Source organism: Arvicola amphibius, chromosome 4, assembly GCF_903992535.2.
Source record: "Arvicola amphibius chromosome 4, mArvAmp1.2, whole genome shotgun sequence".
In the NCBI taxonomy this organism is placed as follows: Eukaryota; Metazoa; Chordata; class Mammalia; order Rodentia; family Cricetidae; genus Arvicola; species Arvicola amphibius.
The window spans coordinates 151,520,597-151,538,559 of record NC_052050.1 but is presented as its reverse complement, the minus strand read 5'-3'; the positions used below and the strand labels follow the sequence as shown (position 1 = coordinate 151,538,559).

Sequence of the window (17,963 nt, the reverse complement as noted above, 5' to 3'; positions counted from 1 at the left end):
TAGGATGAAAAGACTCTGTTTCAGTCTACGAAGTATTTTACCTTTAGAGTGTCTCCTTCAAAGAGCTGAAAGGTCCGGGCTCTGAGATGGATCCCCTTGCCGGCTTCCGTTTCTATTTTATAGATACACTCATGGTTATTATCGTAATTGGATGGAAAATTTGGAGACAGTAATGTTCCTTCATTTCCTTTGACACTTGCTCCACATTCAGCTAAAATAAACGGGACATTAAAAAAGAGGATTGAAAAGTGGAATTATTGATTAAAGTAGATTAAAAACTCCAACAGAATGGCTCTCCAACCTCTATCAATGTACACCTGCTTTCCAAGGATATTCTCAAGAGCAGAATAGTGACAGGATTTTAGTGCTTTACAACTTGGCTGGAAACACATCCCATTCATCTCATTTCCAGGTTTTTCCTATTTCCACTAACTATATGATTCTGCTACACAGACCCTGCACACTGCCGGGTAGAAGTTTTAGAATAAAATCAACATGCTCCAAGTGCCGTGGTCTCTTCATCGTACCGCCTTTCTGACTCTTTATTGGCCCAGGCCAATTTGTCTGGTTTACTCCTATATTGATGTAATTTTCCTCTGCTTAGGTTGTGTGACACCAACCGGGGTATGTTAAAGGGGGAACCTAAAGGCAGACAAAGCCACCAAATTATCTGGTCACATGGTATAGAGCTCAGATTTCATTTGGGGATAGAAGAACATTGGGTGACAGGGATAAATTTCTCTCCCTTCTCATAATGGTAAAAAGGAGTCACTAACTTCCTGCACCAAATTTGCATGAAATAAAATATTTTTAATCAAGGTAAAGCTGATAGTAAATGGGACCCAACTTTCTAGGAAGCCTGAGGAAACCATGTAAGTATGTTTTCTCATCTATGGAAGTGAAGAATTTCATCAAGAACTCCCTCAGCTCTAAAATGTTGAAGGGAAAATAATTACTAATAAATAAAGGTAGCAATGCTACCACCACCACTGCCACCACTACCACAGCTATTGCTATAATCATCGTCATCATTATCACCATCATCACCACCATTAACATCATCATCACCATCATCATCACATCAGCATTATCAGCATCAGCATCACATCATCATCATCACCATCATCATCACCATCATCATCATCATCATCTCTGCATGGGCAGTGTGTCTGGGGAGCTCAGGACTCTGTCACATCAACTGCCTGGTGCTCTATTTGAAGCGGTTTATTTTCCTTGTTTCAGTCACAATGGAACAGGATTCCCTGGCCTGCATACCGCTCCCAACCATCAAACTTTTAAGTGCATTTTGTTTGCTTGTTCTGTTTTTCCTCTCCATGACGAACTTGCCAGGTAGAGAATTTTTACAGGCTGAACAATAACAATCTTAGGTAGGTGCAATCCATCACGCTAAGGTTAGATTGTGAACTGCTTCAGGCAGACTGCTTAAAAATTAAGCCTATTCAGTCTGTAGAGATGGTCTCAGCAAATAAACGTGGAAATATGCCAAAGAGCATGAGAGGTCTCCTGAGCCCCGATGCTTCATCCCAGGGAGGAAATCGCTACAGAAAACAAAGCACCCACATTTAATGAGCAGGAGCTCCCATTTTCTCTTTGTAGAGGACAGTACCTACCATCCTTCCTCTCTGCCTGCCCCCATCCTCACGGGTATTTGCGGGCTGCAGGTTCACAGTTTGCATCAGCTGAATAGACTTAGCCAGAACCTACTTCCATGCCCTGTGGGTTCTACCTCAGAATGCACCAGAAACATGGAAAGGATAAAGCCTCTCTGCTGTTCCCACCTCGTATCCAGACAGTACACTGGAGAACTAAGCTTATGGAAACGAATCACGGACAGGCCATGAAATCTTTGCTAACATTTAAATTTAAAATTTAGTGTCTTGTTACATTGTTTTCAACTGCATTTCTGTTAACACAAATGAAAACTAATAATTTTTCTTTTTCCACGATAATAGTAAACAAACATGAAGATAAAAAACAAAACAACAACAAAAATAGGTGCTCAGAAAATTGCAAGTTAACTGATCCGAGTGCTGAAAATTCTTTGAGCTTTGTTCAAGGGATCCACTGTGACCTCCTCCTCATCGCAGCAGCTAAATGTTTTCTTTTTAAGTCTTTTAAGATTTTTCTATAGATCATTTAATATTTCCCTGAAATTGTGGGATTTCATATCCCTTGATACAAATCACTTTCTTTTTTACAGAGGACCCTAATAAAAACAGTAATAAAAAATGAACTCCTTTTGAGTGTTTTAGTCTTAAATTGACTCAAATAAAAGGAGCTGTGATGGGCTGGGATCAATTGACTCTGGCATTTATCCGTCTATGCCTGGGTGTCACCCTGTGAATCAAGTGCTCTCATACTCCAAGAGCTGCTGCAGCAGATGATGCCTGCAAGGTCAAGCACCAGAACCCACAGATCCACACTGCTCAGATACAGGCTGCAAGGCTGACACCACGGTTCTCAAGGACAATCTATACGGATTAACAAATATTCAATAATAGAAACGTTATTTTGTTGGAGATGCTGATTCCTTAGTATTTGGTCATATGGAATATAGCTTTTCAATATGCCTGTGTGATCCTTAAACTGGAGGCAGGCTTAAGCCACCTCATAGACTTGGTCCTCTGCATAGCATCGAGGCCACACAAGGTCAGACAGGTCACCGGTTTGAAGGTGTGACCATTGGGAAAAGAGATATATGTCTGAAGCTATTATAATTTTGTGCAAATTATGGTGGGGCCTCTGGGACTGTCGTGAAAGTACAAAACTAATAACTCACTTTCATATTTACACAGACACTTGATTTGGAGTAGGAGTATGGAGAACAGAAGAAGAAAAAAGCAGTAAAATAAAAGTAACAATATCTACTTCCCCATCACTCAAAGATAATTTATCCTGATATTCAGTTAAGCTGCGTACCTGTGCCCAGATCAGAGAAAGCCCTCCCCAATGAAACATAAGTCCTGTATTGACTCAAGGTGTCTAGAAATCGCATGAATGGGGCTATTCACTCAGTTTCTTTTTATAAACTCATTTCTCTAATTCATGTTATCATTGGATAAACCATTAAGAATAGACAGAAGTAAAAAATTCAGCTATTTTTTTTATAACAGTATGAATAAAGTGGCTGAAAAGATAGCTCAGTAAGTATTTAAGAATACTTGCCACTCTTGGAGTGGGGGCCAGCAGTTTCCAGCACCCACACTGAAAGGCTCAAAATTACAGTTAAGTCCAGCTCTGAGGAACCTGTCACCCTCTTCTGGCCTCCAGAGACACTTGCATATATATGTTCATATACATATAGACACAAATAAATAAATAAATAAATTTGTAAACACGTAATCAAAGAGATATAAAGGAACTAAAGAGTCATGGGACGAAGACGATGACATCTAAACAGAATGTCCAATGATTTCACACTAAATTTAGTGCTAGAAGAAATACACAAAGTCAAAAATCCAGGCAGACTACTTTGCCTTTTCATGTCTCTCTAAAGTATCTGCAACCACTGGACACTGGAGAATGTGTGAGGTTTTGTGCCCTTGTAAAGGAACTTTTGTACAAAAAATATTGTTGGATGTGTGTTTCCATTAGAATATACATCTCATGTTCATTCATTTTAAATATGTCTGTACCATATCTTATATAGTACATATTTCCTAGATATACTCAGCCTGAAATCACTGGGGTGAATTTTAACTTTTATCCAGGGACAAATCAATTTTATTTTCATAACTATGATGAAAGGAAGAGAGAATATTCCTGGAACTCTAGGAACAGTATGGGTTTAAGAAGGTCTGTTGTATCCTTCTGATGGAGAGGTTGCTCTTAGGGCTCCAGAAAAGGAATGATAGGTCCAAGGGATGATTATGAATCCGAGCGTATTCCTGACCCATGCCAACAGCTAAAGAGGATCTGAAAGTGAATCTAGTGTGTGTGAGGGCCTTCAGAAGTAGCCAGAGTATGCTCAAACAAAACCAAGAGCTACCAACTTGACAGGGTGGGACAAGTCCCCTCCATTGGGATACAGAAGGCAGGTAAGGATGAGGTAGAACAGTAATACATTGAGTTCAGTCTAACCAAAGCCTTTCTTGGTTCAGGTAAAGGCAAACTGAATGAAAACAGTGCAAGCCTGGGTGAGCCTAGCATGGCCATCTCTAGGGGAAGTTTTTTTTTTTTTTGAGTAAAATAGGAGGTGACTTAGCATGTTTCTATCAAAACGTGAATAAATAGGTCTCAGGGGTCAGTGGGGACAGTCAGAGGTCAGTGCAGAGATGGCAGAGTCCCCAGAGAAGAGCTGACTCCTGAGCTGCATAGCTGAGGAACTCGTCAGAACTAGAAGCCAGTGAGTGTGGGCCACTGGGGCAGTGCCAGGTGTGGCTCATGGCTGTTGGATTCAGTGTAGTGTGTGACATCCTATCAGAGCTGTCTTTCCACCTGCTGTGCTAGAAAGAAATCCAGGAAGTAGCAGGCAAAGTCCAAAAAGCTGAATAGAGAAGAGGCCAATGCACGGCCTCTGGAGGCTCTTCCCAGGGCTGTGGGTGCCTGAGAGTCAATGGCATCTGCAAGCTATGGGATTTCCTAATGAGATTCTGCCTTAGCTGTCCTACCTTCAAGATACAGCCGCCAATACGATGCTTATTTCATAGACACGCCACTAACTAAACACATTAAGTCAGGCAAAGTTCACAGTACCCTCCAGACAGAGCTCAGTCATTATTTCACATTTAAGACAACAGTGCAAAATCCTGACTACCAAGAAAAACAGGGTTGTAATGATGGAAGGAAGTAGAACAGCGTAACAACTGGCTGTCACAACCTCTAGGCTAACTGCTTGATTCTATTCAGGTGGGGTTTCCCCAAAACTCAAACTGTAACTCAAACTGTTAAAATACTTGAACGTGGAGAACTCATCCCAGAGAACTCTGGTAAATCCCACAGAACAATGTCCAGATAGTCTTTGAATCTTGGGTGAGGTTTTTCAACATAGGATGAGAGTGCGGGAAGATGGAAAGAGGAAGAGACCACTTTTGATGTTGACAACTTTGTCTCCTGACTCCGTGGCTCATGAGAAGCCAAAGGCCACCACTGACGGTTGGACTCAAAGCATTCCTAAGTCATGCCTAGCATAGAAGAGACTCGGAGCTTTGGAGAAACATGTCCATATTCCGCTAACCTCGGGCATTTCCTCCTTATTCAGTTTCTCTCAGGGATCCCAACCCTGCTTCTGTTTTGTGACCTGGGGGTTGGGAATGACCCTTTGATCCACTTCTGTGAAACTGGGAGTCTTGAAGGATATCAGGGCTAATCTCTTGCATTCCTTTTTCTTTGTTAGGGTGCCTGTCTGTTTAAAGAACTGGTCCTGAGAAGACCATTGTTGAGTGTTGTGGCAGAGCAACAGGTGCCAGGACCAGGAATAATGACCAGGTCTTCGGGTGCCACAGAGGTCTTGGGCTGAAGCCAGAATGGCAATGGTGGCTCCACTCTTCCAGTCAATGCCCTGACCTATTGCATTGATGTCAGCTTGCCCTGAGAACCTCCTTGAAAATAACCCAAACAAAGGCCCATACTAGACTGCATTGCAGGACAACTGCCTGCCTTCTCACAGATGACAAACTCTGATCCCTAACACCGATGATGCTTCTTCGTCGGGATGCACAGCAAACACACAACCAAGGGCTCCAAGGGAAACAAAGGCACTAATTATGAACTGCTCTTTGTCATCACAGGGAGTAGGGATCTCAGCAACAGCAGAGCTGATCTTGCTATAGCATGTCTTCTAGTATTTCCCTTTCCTCATTTTCTGAGTTTGTTATTGTTATTACTATTACACTTATGTTTCCGTGAAAGTTCATAGAGACCCTGGGTACATACTCCAGTCTCCTTTTCTACTCACAGACCCTCCTAACTGACAGATACACAGTTTACAGACGAGATAAATTAGGCTCCAAAAGTGAGGTGGCTCCCCACAGCCCAGGCTCCAAAAGTGAGGTGGCTCCCCACAGCCCAGGCGGTTCCAGCTGCCGCCTCTGTCTTTCCTGGCCCGCCCCCTCCCTGTTTCCTGACCCACTGCCCATGGATGAATGAAATGAAAGCGTGTGGCCACCTACCCACACACCTTGGCAGAGGTGCACTCCACACTCGGCGTCCCCCACCCAGGCAGGTAAGCTTGGTTGCACCTTCTAAGCGGTATCCCTGGAAGCAGGTGAAAGCCAGCGTGTCGCCCACACCAAACTGGAACCCAATTCTGCGGCTGAAGGCAGGGACTCCAGGGTCATCACAGGGCTCCAGGTCATATTCTGAAAGCAAAAAAGACAGGGCAGATAGCAAGGTTTCTCATCAGACTTTCCTTTACTGGCCTGCTCTCAGGCTGGCTCAGCCTGCTTTCTTAGACAGCCAGGACCATTTGCCTAAGGATGATCTTTTAGAGAGAGAGGTCCTCCTAAATTAATCAGAAATCAGGACAGGCCCACCCACAAGGCACTATGATCCAAGCAAATCCTCAGCTGGAGGGCCCCTTTTCCTCGGTGACTCTACGCTTTGTCAAGTTAATGATGAAAGCTAACCAGAAGAGAGATAAGGAAAGTTTGACAGAGGAACGCTCTTTACTGTAGGAAGAGCAGGGCCGTTTCTTCCGAGGGAGCTGTGTGATCAAGTGGAAACCTTGACTGTAGTTTTATGGAATGGTGCCTCCATTTACAGATCTCCAATCTCCAGTTCTCCAATCTTTATATCTTATAATCAGTATTGTCAATGAGCATAGAGAGTAATCTAATTCGTTGGTGCTTTCTTTATTGTTTTATTTTCAAACCCAACCATTTTTCAATGACTTATCAGGTTATTAGAATTTTGCTAAAATCTCACTGTAGAGCACTCAACAGAAGCTCCTCCTTCATTTCATCAAGTAACTGCTTAACCTCTGAGGTCTATGCTGCCACTGTTGCCTGCTCTGTTCTACACTTGGGGCAAATATCTGCTTTAGATCTAAAACACTCAAACTCAGCTCAGCATTACAGGAGAGCACTTCCTAACTTGACCACAGTCGACCATGTTCCAGGGAAGGGAAAGACGGGAAGGGTAACCCATTGAGCTCAAGAACTTCTCATTCAAAGCTGTCACGGGCAACCCAGAGACTCTACAGGAAACACTGGAATAAAGACGTCCCAACTCAGCAGACATTTCTGCCTGGGGTTATTTACCTTCTTCCTGGAAAATGTCCTGCACACTCTGAAAATAAATGTTCTCTCCTTGTAAGAACAATTGGAAACTCTTTGCAAATATGCTAGAGACACCAATGCTTTACCTACCACATTTTGTTCAAAGGCACCCCAAAGAACTAAGAGTCTTTTTTGTGCCTACTTCATTTTGTAATTTATTCCTTAATTTTTAAAATATTTATTTCATTTTTATTTACATTTATGTGTGTGTGTGTGTGCACATGTATAAGTGTATCCACAGAGGTCATAGGAAGACACTGAATCTCCTCTAGAGTTACAAGAGATGGTGACCTGCTCCACATGAATGCTAAAACACTAACTCAGATCCTCTATAAGAGCTGCAATTGATTTTAACCACTGCTCCACCTCTCCATCCCCTTATTTGGTAGTTTAGGCAAAGCCCTCACTGTGTGCCTGTTAGAACAGAAAGGGTCTGATCTTATCCCACGGGAAATGGGAAGTGCATTAATTTCTGTTATCCATATACATAGCATGGTGACTTCTCATATTAGTTGCTATTTATTAACTTTATCATGGTATATACTTACATAGTGCATTCCCTGTATTTTTTCTTTCATAAAAGCATATTCATTTTATTTTATATGTATGAGTGCTTGCCTGCATATTTGTATGTGTGTCTTGAACCTATGGAAGTCAGAAAACGTCATTAGATACCATGGAACTGGAGTTAGAGATGTTTGTGAGCTACCATCTGGGTGGAGAGAACTGAACTCAGGTACTCTAGAAGAACAAAACATGCTCATAACTAATCTTTCCAGGGCCATTCTTTGTAATTTTTACAACAGGAAGGAAGTACATTGCTCTCAAGGTTTTACCTTTCTTTTAACTAAAAGGTTTTCATTTGGGAAATTATGTTCCTTATTTTTCTTCATTTGCTATCTCAGCTTTCCACGTTAGCATGGTCATGTGTACTTCAGGGCCTGCCTTACAGGGAACACAGGAACCAGGTTCCACAAAGGCAGTTAGCTTGCTGATGCAGGACCACAGCTCAGGAGGGTTACAGTACAGCTGCTCTGGAAGTGTGGGCTGAGTCATTAAAGCACAATGAAAGAGCGAGTAAGTTCTTCAAAGCATCCAGTCTCACAGTTCAGGCTCGGAAAAGAGACACCATCCCCTATAGACACGCGTGTGGCCGAGTAAAGCAGATGAACAGTATGGAATTATACATTTTTGTAGGTGCTATGATCGGAACATGTCCATTAACAGTCACGTTGGAATTCAATGGCCACTGTGACAGTACATGAGGATGGAGAGGTGAGAGGTGGGAAGACCTCTCCCCATCAAATACAAGATGGCTCAGTGATGCTAGAGCTGCAGGGAGCTCCTCGCACCAAGAGTGTGCTCAGCTCCACTTCTCCGTGTAGAAGCTTCCCTGATACTTTGTCTGGCATCCTGAGTTGAGCAGTACAAAGGACTGTTTCAGGTCTAAAGGCTACAGTCTTACATTTACAGCCATAGAATCACCAGCCTAAAAAATTGCACTCATCTAGTAATAGACAAAAGCTGCAAAAAACAAAACAAACAAACAAAAACCAAAACAACAACAACAAAAACCCAGAACCTATGCTTTGCTGTGCAATGACTTATGTGATAGCTAAAGAGTGAGTCAAAAAAAAAAAAAACAGTTGGGCTGAATGGCTGGTCCAAAGTTATGCCTTGGATGGGTACTGAGCATTTCTTTCCTGAAAGGGTTAAAACTTGAATGTTGTATGACGCCATCTTGCTTCCCTGCTGCCATGTGATGGCATAGCTCAGAAGCAGCAGTAGATGGCAGAACCTAGTGCTGAGACCTCCTAGCAAGCAGAACGTGAGGGTGGAATGCTTATTCCTCCCCAGAGTCTCAGCCGTTCTGTTACAGCCGCACAGATGGACTGAGGCACACATCCAAAGACCCGACTGTCAGCTGTGCACTGGGAGCAATAGAATTAAGAAACAGATGGGGAAAGATGAATGAAAACTGCATAGACTCCCAGGCAACGTCTGTGGAAGGCAGCCACAGGCCTTGCCGCCATCTCTTTCTCTAGAGTATTCTATTTAAACTCATTATAGATCAGGATGCAAAAACATAAATGGGAGGGAAATTCTCATGGTGACCATAAGAGATCCTCTAAGGAAATTATGGGAGAGGGATTCAGGCACCACCATGAGGAGACTGAAGTCTATCATTGATACAGTGGCCAATAACAATATTATTATGACTATAGTAAACTTCCAAGAATTTTGAACCAGTCCTCGAAGCCTCTTTTGTTCTTAAACATAGCAAGAAAACCAGCAAAGTCTAATTAAGGTAACTGAAGCTCTCCTTAAGGAGAACTGTTAGAGAGTTGTTCCATTTTAGATAGAATAACTTCATGCGGTGAGTGATGCCCCTTCCACGTGACAAATGGGCCACAGAGCTGCTAGGGAGCCAGGGGGACTCTTCTAGCTATGGGATATAAGATGAATCATCAAATATTACAACAATCACTAAGTGCCCTGGTAGGGTTTATGGAATTTAGTCTTAAGGAGATCCTCTACACAGGAGAAATCACAGACAATTAAGGTACTCGCAGATCATATTATAAAACTGAATTACTTCTGAACCATGAAGAATGAAATTTGGGGTTTTGGTTGGAGCATTGAGTATGCCAGCACACGCCAGTGTAACTGTTCACCGCATTGGTGGTTAGAGGTCACTTCCTGTCCGTGGGGTGTAGATCATGGAAGAAGAGTGAGGATGGAGACGAGTGCTCTTCACTTTGATCAGTATCTTCTCATCTCTAAGAAGACTACCTATGTCAAAAGCAGCACAGATTATGCAGTATCACCTATGTAAATAATGCCAAATGCAGCAGAAATCCTACACACACTATCTCCCATGGAAAGCAAGAAAAAAAGTTTCTTGACTCTGTCAGGATATTGCCACCATGCATAATTCTGATAAAGGAACTAACACTCTATTCTTTTCTGTGTGTGAGTGATTCTCAACTGGAGGGGCAAGAATCCATGATAGTTGTCCCTAAACATTGACCCCAAGGAGTGGGGTTTTCTCAGAGCTGGAGAAACTGATAAGAAGTGAACAAGGACACCTTTTCAGGAAATAGAGTTGTATTTACCAATTTCCAAAGAAGAGATTGTACGTGTAATGCAAGGCCAAATGGCATACCAGTTGCCAAACAGACATGTGTGCATAGCACTCAGCCTCCACATCCTGTGGATTGATAATTTTCTGAGTGGGGGCATAGAGAGAAAAAGAGAGGGAGATAGACAGAGAGAGAGATAGACAGACAGACAGAGAAAGAGAGAGAGAAAAAGAGATAGACAGAGAGAGATAGACAGACAGACAGAGAAAGAGAGAGAGAAAGACAGTGTGTGTGTGTGTGTGTGTGTGAGAGAGAGAGAGAGAGAGAGAGAGAGAGAGAGAGAGAGACCGAGACAGACACAACAAAGGGCTAACATACCTGCAAACGTGATGTTGAAGCCCTCATAGGAGATGGAGAAGTCAGAGATGAACCTGAGCTGCGCAGTGAAGTTTCCAAACAAGCCAGCCTTGATGGTGTGGGGCAACACTGAGCCAGTGAGCCTGGCCACTGGCTCTGAGAAACTCCCGTCCTCCGTGATCAGCAAATAGTCGTGGGAACTTTCGAGATGGAAGGTGTGGAAATTCATCTGCACTCCTGAGAGATGAGGGCAGGACAGTCGATTTAACTGCAGCTGAAAAGAATCTCTTCTGGGCATAATTATAGACATCAAAGGTTTGGATCAAAATATTTTAAATTGTTAAATATTAAAATTATCTTGTATGACTCTAACTTTGAACTTTCAGAGAAAGATTAGACAGAGGCAGTTCTAAAATCAGGAAGAAGTATTAAACAAAAACAAGTGTTCAGATAGTTACAGGATCAGTTACAGACAGATGCTGCCATGGGTTTTTGGGTAGATATGGACCCAGATGTTGATATAGAGGAGCTGCATGTAGTTACTGATCCACGCAGGATATAGGCAAGATGTAGAAACTAATTGAACACCAGCATGGTTATGATACTGATGTTCACGTGGACAGGAATGAACACAGATGTAGATAGCATCACAGGTGTGTGCAGATGTCCATCTGTGACAAGGGGGTTATAAGAGTGGCTACAAATACAGATAAAGACATAAAGGAATTGATAGATACAGGTGTGGGTTTGTAAGGACAATAAGAAGGTTGATACTTGACTGAATTCACTAAGTCCCCAGGCACAGGACAGGGAGTGTTCACACCAGAGAGACAAAACACTGAAAATCTCTCCATTCCATTTCTCTAACTTTATAAATATTAGTTTGGTGATAACATAAGAAAACATATACTGCTGAGGGCAAATTCTCTTGAAATTAAACTTTTGTAGGCCTCATGCTATCTTCATAGAAACCAGGTTTATAATGTACTATTTCTGATTTTTTTCTGCTAAAGCAGATAAAATGATCTATAAGTGGATTCCTTTAAAGAGTTACATTTTTTGTAATTAAAACACCTTAGTTATTCATAATCTGTTTTGTCTTAAATTATTTCAGGGCCACCTCTTTCTTTCTTAGGGTTTTCATATTATCATTGTTTATATGTGTACTCATGGGTCTCTGTGTAGATATGTGCACGTGAGCACAGCTGCCTTCACAGGCCAGAGGCAACTGACCTCCTCAGCACTGGAGTTATAGCTTGTGAGATGACTGATATGGGTGCTTGGATTTGAACTCAGGTCCTCTACAAGAGCAGCATGTCCTCTTATCTGCTGTATCACCTCTCCATGTTTTTAATATGTGCTTACAGATGAGTGTCAAACAGATCTACAAGGGTACTGTAATGTGAGGTCAGGTCAAGAAAACACCAAGTAGAGTTCAAATGTATGTTGAAAGGCAAAGTCTACTTAACTAAAACTACTCCAGGGTCATCTATGAGAGAAGAAATTTCATCCATGAAATACAAGACATAAAAAGTTGTGTGTGTGTGTGTGTGTGTGTGTGTGTGTATGAATACACATACATATATATTAATTAAAATGATCATTGCAACTGTATTCAGGTCTCTGGCACAAGATAAAGACTTTTTTGTTTTTATTCTTAAAATGAAAAGCCTCTTTAAAAATGACAGTTATAGTTATAGATATAATAACATACCCAGGGTACCTTGCTAAATCCAGTATTTATAACCTGTATTTCCCACACAAAATACCACCTGGCTTCTTTGCATTTACTACTTGTCTAAGGTCTGGATTTATCATAAGGACAACGCCAAGCAAATTTAGAACAGAAACATGAATATTTCTCAGACATACAGAAGTTTAAATAATCTCCTTATCTTTTATTAAATCAATATTCACATTTTATTTAATAGGACCTCACTTTCCTTATCATTACATTTAATTTCCAAGTTTATATTCTCACATATCCAGACAACACAACAGCAACAAAAACGACCTCTGCTTTAATCTAGTCTCATAAAAATAACAGTTAAGAGCTTAAAATCCAAGAAAAGTCATTCATCCTTTGGGTTTTTTCCTTACTGTTTCCTCTAGTCCAGGCTCCCCAGTGTGCCCTTTGTCTTACCCTTGCCATGAGAGACTTCAATGGTCCACGTACAGTTCAGAGAGTTTGGATAAAAGTCTGGAAATCCTGGAGAAAGGACAGTCCCACTCTTTCCATGAATGTAGCCTCCACACATGGCTGAAATAACAGGAAACATGACAGTCTACAATGATTGCTGGAAAGAGTGCTTCTAATGGAGAATGAACTTGCATAACTATTAAGAGAAAATTGAAATTTAGACTTTTTTTACTTGCAGTTATAAGATGCCAGTTCACAAGCAGGTATATGGTGTGGGAGGTCCTTCTGTTTATGTGTTGCTTTTATTGGTTAATGAATAAAGAACTGCTTTGAGCCTATGGCAGGGAAGAACAGAACTAGGTGGGGAAAGCTAGGCTGTATTCTGGGAGAAAGAAGTGCAGAGTCAGAGAGAAGCCATGGAGCCACCAGAGACAGACGCTGGGAACTTTACCTGGTAAGCCACAGCCTTGTGGCAATATACAGATGTATAGAAATGGGTTTAATTAATATAAGAGTTAGCCAATAAGAAGCTAAAACTAATGGGCCAAGCAGTGATCTAATTAATATAGTTTCTGTGTGATTATTTTGGGTCTAAGCCAGCCGGGCGGCCAGGAACCAATGAGTGGCCCTTCCCCAACAGTATCTACATCACAGCACAGCCATAAGTCCTAACTCAGAGTAGAGTGGGGCAGAGAACTCTAGTGTCAATGCATCAGGAGAACTGATGATACATTAAGCTCTAGTTCCCAGCTTCCAGTGTGGAACTTAATAGTCCTTTGTTGAATTCAAAGTCCTTGTTGCATGATAGGCTATGTTCAAATAAACTCAAAGATTTAAGATCTATAAAGTTACTTATAATAATTTGAGCAGGAAAGAAATAATAGGCAGCAGTAAAATATATTTAGTATGTTAAGGATTTTGGTAAGACATGATAAAATCATTAAACACATGAAGCCGTAGCAGCTGTGACAGAATGTGCATGATTGGCATCAAGCCACCTAAATTCTTTTTTTTTCTCATTTTTTTATTAAAGATTTCCATCTCCTCCCCTCCTCTTCCCCCTTCCCTCCCCTCCCTTCCACCCATACCCCCACTCCCTCCCTCTCCAGGCCAAAGAGCCATCAGGGTTCCCTTCACTATGTTAAGTCCAAGGTCCTCCCAACTCCCCCTAAGTCCAGGAGGGTGAGCAACCAAGCTGACAAGGCTCACAGTGAGCCCGTCCATGCTGAAGAGTCCAAGCCCATCGCCGTTGTCCTTGGTTTCTCAGTCCTTCTCCACCGTCAGCCACATTCAGAGAGTCTGGTTTGGTCGCCTGTTCCATCAGTCCCATTCCAACTGGACTTGGTGGTCTCCCGTTAGTTCTGTCCCACCGTCTCAATGGGTGAACACACCCCTCACGGTCCTGACTTCCTTGCTCATGATCTCCCTCCTTTTGTCCAGATCCTATTGCCATACTCATGAATATCTTGCATATCACCAGAGAACCTTCACCTGGCGTTGGATGGAGAAAATGACAGAGCCCCACATTGGAGCACCGGACTGAGCTCCCAAAGACCTGATGAGGAGCCACCTAAATTCTAATATGGATGGGGAGGGGCCTAGAAAGTCTCACTTCTAGATGAGGAGCTACTGGTAAGAGATGGCTATTATGGAAGGAAAGTCAGTTTTCTTCAGGGCTCCAGCCCCTGAGAGACCTCACATGCTCCAGTGAATGGCCCTACAACCATCACATACAGGCAGCACTCAGTGGACTTAGTGAACTTAAAAGAGAGAGCGTGCACCTTAAGTTTGAGAGGGAAAAATAGAAGGGAGACAGAGAAGAAATTGGACAGAAAAAATAGAGGTATGAAATTGATTAAATACAGTTATAAGCAAGAAAAAGTTAGAAATAAAATTATGGTGCATATATGCATGAATTGTGGAAAAGATATTTTAAAGAGAGAAATATCTTTCTCTTTTTGCTGTGGGAGCTCCTGCAGCCAATAGCCTTTAAGATACCAGCCCACTTGGGCGTGGTGTTCTATACTATAAAGAGCTGTAAAGCTGTGCTTGCTCTCTAGCTTCTGGCTGCTGGATTCGGTTCCTATTCCCCATTCTTCCAGGTCTGTGACCTGTGAGTCTACCCCTAAATAAATAACCCCTTATACATACTTCTGAACTAGTGTGGGATTATTTTGTAACTTCCATCATCATGTTTTTACTCCTCTAGCTTGCTTTTAAGATTTCAATACACACCCATGCACCTATATCCACATTCATATGTAACACTCATAAGGTTTGCCACTCTCTTGACTTTGTCAGTGACACACACTTGTAGAGAGATATGGAACCCCCATACTTGATTGACAGTTATGGAACATCTGTACTTGAGTGTAAGGCTTAATGATCAAGTTGAGGTCATTGACATTCCTGTACCCTTACACATTCATTGCTTCTTTGTTCTGGGAACATTCAAAGTACAATAGGTGGGTTGTTTTGAATTAGTCAATTAATTCTTGCAAGTTACAGTCACCCCCAACTTGCGGTATGACAATATAAGTAAGTTTCTCCATGCTACATTCTCAGCAGCTTTCTACCTGGTGTTCTACTGGTTGATTCTATGAGACAACCTCTTCAGTTTTCAATGCCATCTAAGATGTGGAGAGAAATCTAATATAGTCTGTATTATGGTTAGTTTTGTCAACTTGATACACTCTAAAATAAAATGGAAAGAAAATGCCAACATGGTTCAGCTAGATCAGGTTACTCTACGGACATGTGGAGGGTCAAAGGCACTGCTCTTGTGGGGTGCATGACATACTGAGGACCATAGCTGTGTGACCGCTGATGACAGACTCTGGAAGGTGACATGCCTGTGAATAGTGCCAAGCATAGAGAAAGGAGAGCATTGTCCAAGACTTGTGCAGAGTTGGAGGAATTGACATGGGTGGTCAGAGGTGGCTAAGAGAAAGGGTCTCAAAAAGTCTGAGCTGGGAGGCCGAACATGATACCTGAATGAGAACACAGGTGGCTAGAATGTACAAAAGGAAAGGGGCCCTAGACTAGTACAGGCTTGCTTGCAGAGGAGGTCTGCATGGCAGGAAGGGAAAGGGAGAAGTTGGCCCTTGGAGTCATCTGTAGTTGTCCACAGGTGTCTCTCATGCTTCATAGGCCACTGTAAGGGGATGGCATTTTTCTGAGGCAGATAAAGGGACACATTAGGTCCCTGCCTGAGGAGTGCATGGGATACTGCAGGTATAACCAGGTTACAAGACTGCTCTGTAAGGCACAGGGAGAAAAGAAGGCAGATGGCCAGATGTTAGTGGCAGCCGGGGAGAGAGGAGCAGACAGGCATTAGCTATAGAGCCATCACTGCTTTTTGCTGTCAGGACAGGTCCAGCAGTAGTAAGGTTTCAAGCTGGAAGCCTAAGTATAGCATGGGAATGGGGGATATTTGGAGAGCACGGGGGTCAGCTTTGGTGATGCTATTGGGCATCCAAGCAAAGAGCTGGGGCTGGAATGGGGCAGATGAATCAGATTCCCATGGGACGCACTGGCCAGGAAGCAGGAAGGCACAGTGGTGGATAGTCAGCCATATACCATGTATGTGATCTAACAGTGGAAAATGATGCCCAGGCATTTACCATGTGAACAGCACAGGGGAGATGGAAGATTCTAGAGAGGAAACTGAAGCAGAGGAACCAGGACAGGATGGAAGGAAACAGAGGCCTGAGGTCCTGATTGTAGAAGATGTATACAGTGAATCTTAATTTATTTTGGGACAGGCATAAATTATCCCAATAAATTCTCAAAATCTCATGAAGCATTTAACTGTAAGAAATTAAAGTATTTTATAACACTTTAATATTGATATGCCTTACATTCAATGTTTCTAGGACAAAGAACTCTGAAGACTGCCTGTGCTCCTCAACTCATAAAAAGTAGTTCTTATCCAACTATACTGAATAATTACAAAATCCATAATTCATCGTACACAGGCTAACCTGTGTATGCAGCTGTGCACCTGTGTGGAAGACAGAGGCCATCCTTCAGGGCCATGGCTTAGCGATTGTTTCCCTTTCTTTTGGGATGGGATTCCCCACTGGGCCTAGAGTGCTCTGATCGACTGAGCTGGCAGGCCACTGAGCACCAGAGACCTGCCTGTCTCTGCCTCGCCAGTGCTGTTCAGTGATGTCCCATTCTACTGCGGAAGACTCAGAGCGCGAATCAGCTTTCATTTGGAAAATGTGGGGAGAAAACTGCAGGCGAGCCCAGTCTTCCTGTCCATCCTGATCCAATGGGTGCATGCAGCGCTCTCCCTGGCCCTCTCATTATCTGCAATCTAAAGAAAAATAACTGCAGGGCCACAGGTTTAAGGAGAGGGGAATTTGATATTCAGAGAACGGAACTGAAATTCTCAGCTAAATCTGAAGAGAGAAGAGAATAAGATAAAACTCAGACTTTTACTTCAGGGTCCCTACAGGACTTGACTATTCATAGATGGTCGTGTCTCTGTTCCCTTAGCAGAGCCACCAATTTAACCACACAGAATTTGAATTACATGAATCTATTTCTTCACGCACCGTGGAGACTTTTCTGGGTAGTTATAAAAGCTACAGTAAAAATTTACTTCTAACTTCCTTCGGGCTGTCACTCTGAAAGTTTGACATTTGTGTTCCTAATATCCACCCCACACTGCATAGGACCCAGACAGGTTTTATCAAAAAGCCCCTTGGACAGAAGACTAAAATACTCAGAAAACAGAAAAGGGAAGAGCAGGGGAAGGTTGACATCTTTACCCAGGTGTGCTGAGGAAAGCTCCCACCAAAGATCAAGTTTGGTGTTGACCTCTGCTTGGATCTCAGTTTCCATTACAAATATTTTACTGAGAGCTGTACCCTGGTCATACTAACCCCCCTTCATGCTCTCAGGCATACAAAATAATATTCAAAGGAGTCCCTGACATCTCCAAGATATAATCTAGTGGGAAAAGCAAAAGTAATTACTGAAAAACATCGATAACAAAGTGGAGTTCATTCTGCAAGGAAAAATGCCAAGCAGCTTTCAGATCTCAGAGGTAGCCCAGGTGTGTAGTCTACATAGGGATGTTGAGATGGCCAATGAGAAGGTGAGCTGCTGCCCACAACTGGGAAGGTGGAAACCCCG

The 17,963-nt window shown here is 42.5% G+C and overlaps 1 protein-coding gene across 1 annotated transcript in view; it reads right to left on the bottom strand.

The window, feature by feature from the left end:
- Csmd1 (CUB and Sushi multiple domains 1) overlaps positions 1-17,963 on the bottom strand; it is a 1,175,551-nt gene that overhangs the window by 260,074 nt on the left and 897,514 nt on the right. Inside the window, exons 19-22 of the mRNA XM_042054928.1 lie at positions 12,822-12,938; positions 10,700-10,915; positions 6,132-6,320; positions 42-211 (exon numbers count right to left, since the gene is read on the bottom strand). Coding sequence (XP_041910862.1) covers positions 42-211; positions 6,132-6,320; positions 10,700-10,915; positions 12,822-12,938 — 692 coding nt within the window. The remainder of the gene's footprint in view (positions 1-41; positions 212-6,131; positions 6,321-10,699; positions 10,916-12,821; positions 12,939-17,963) is intronic.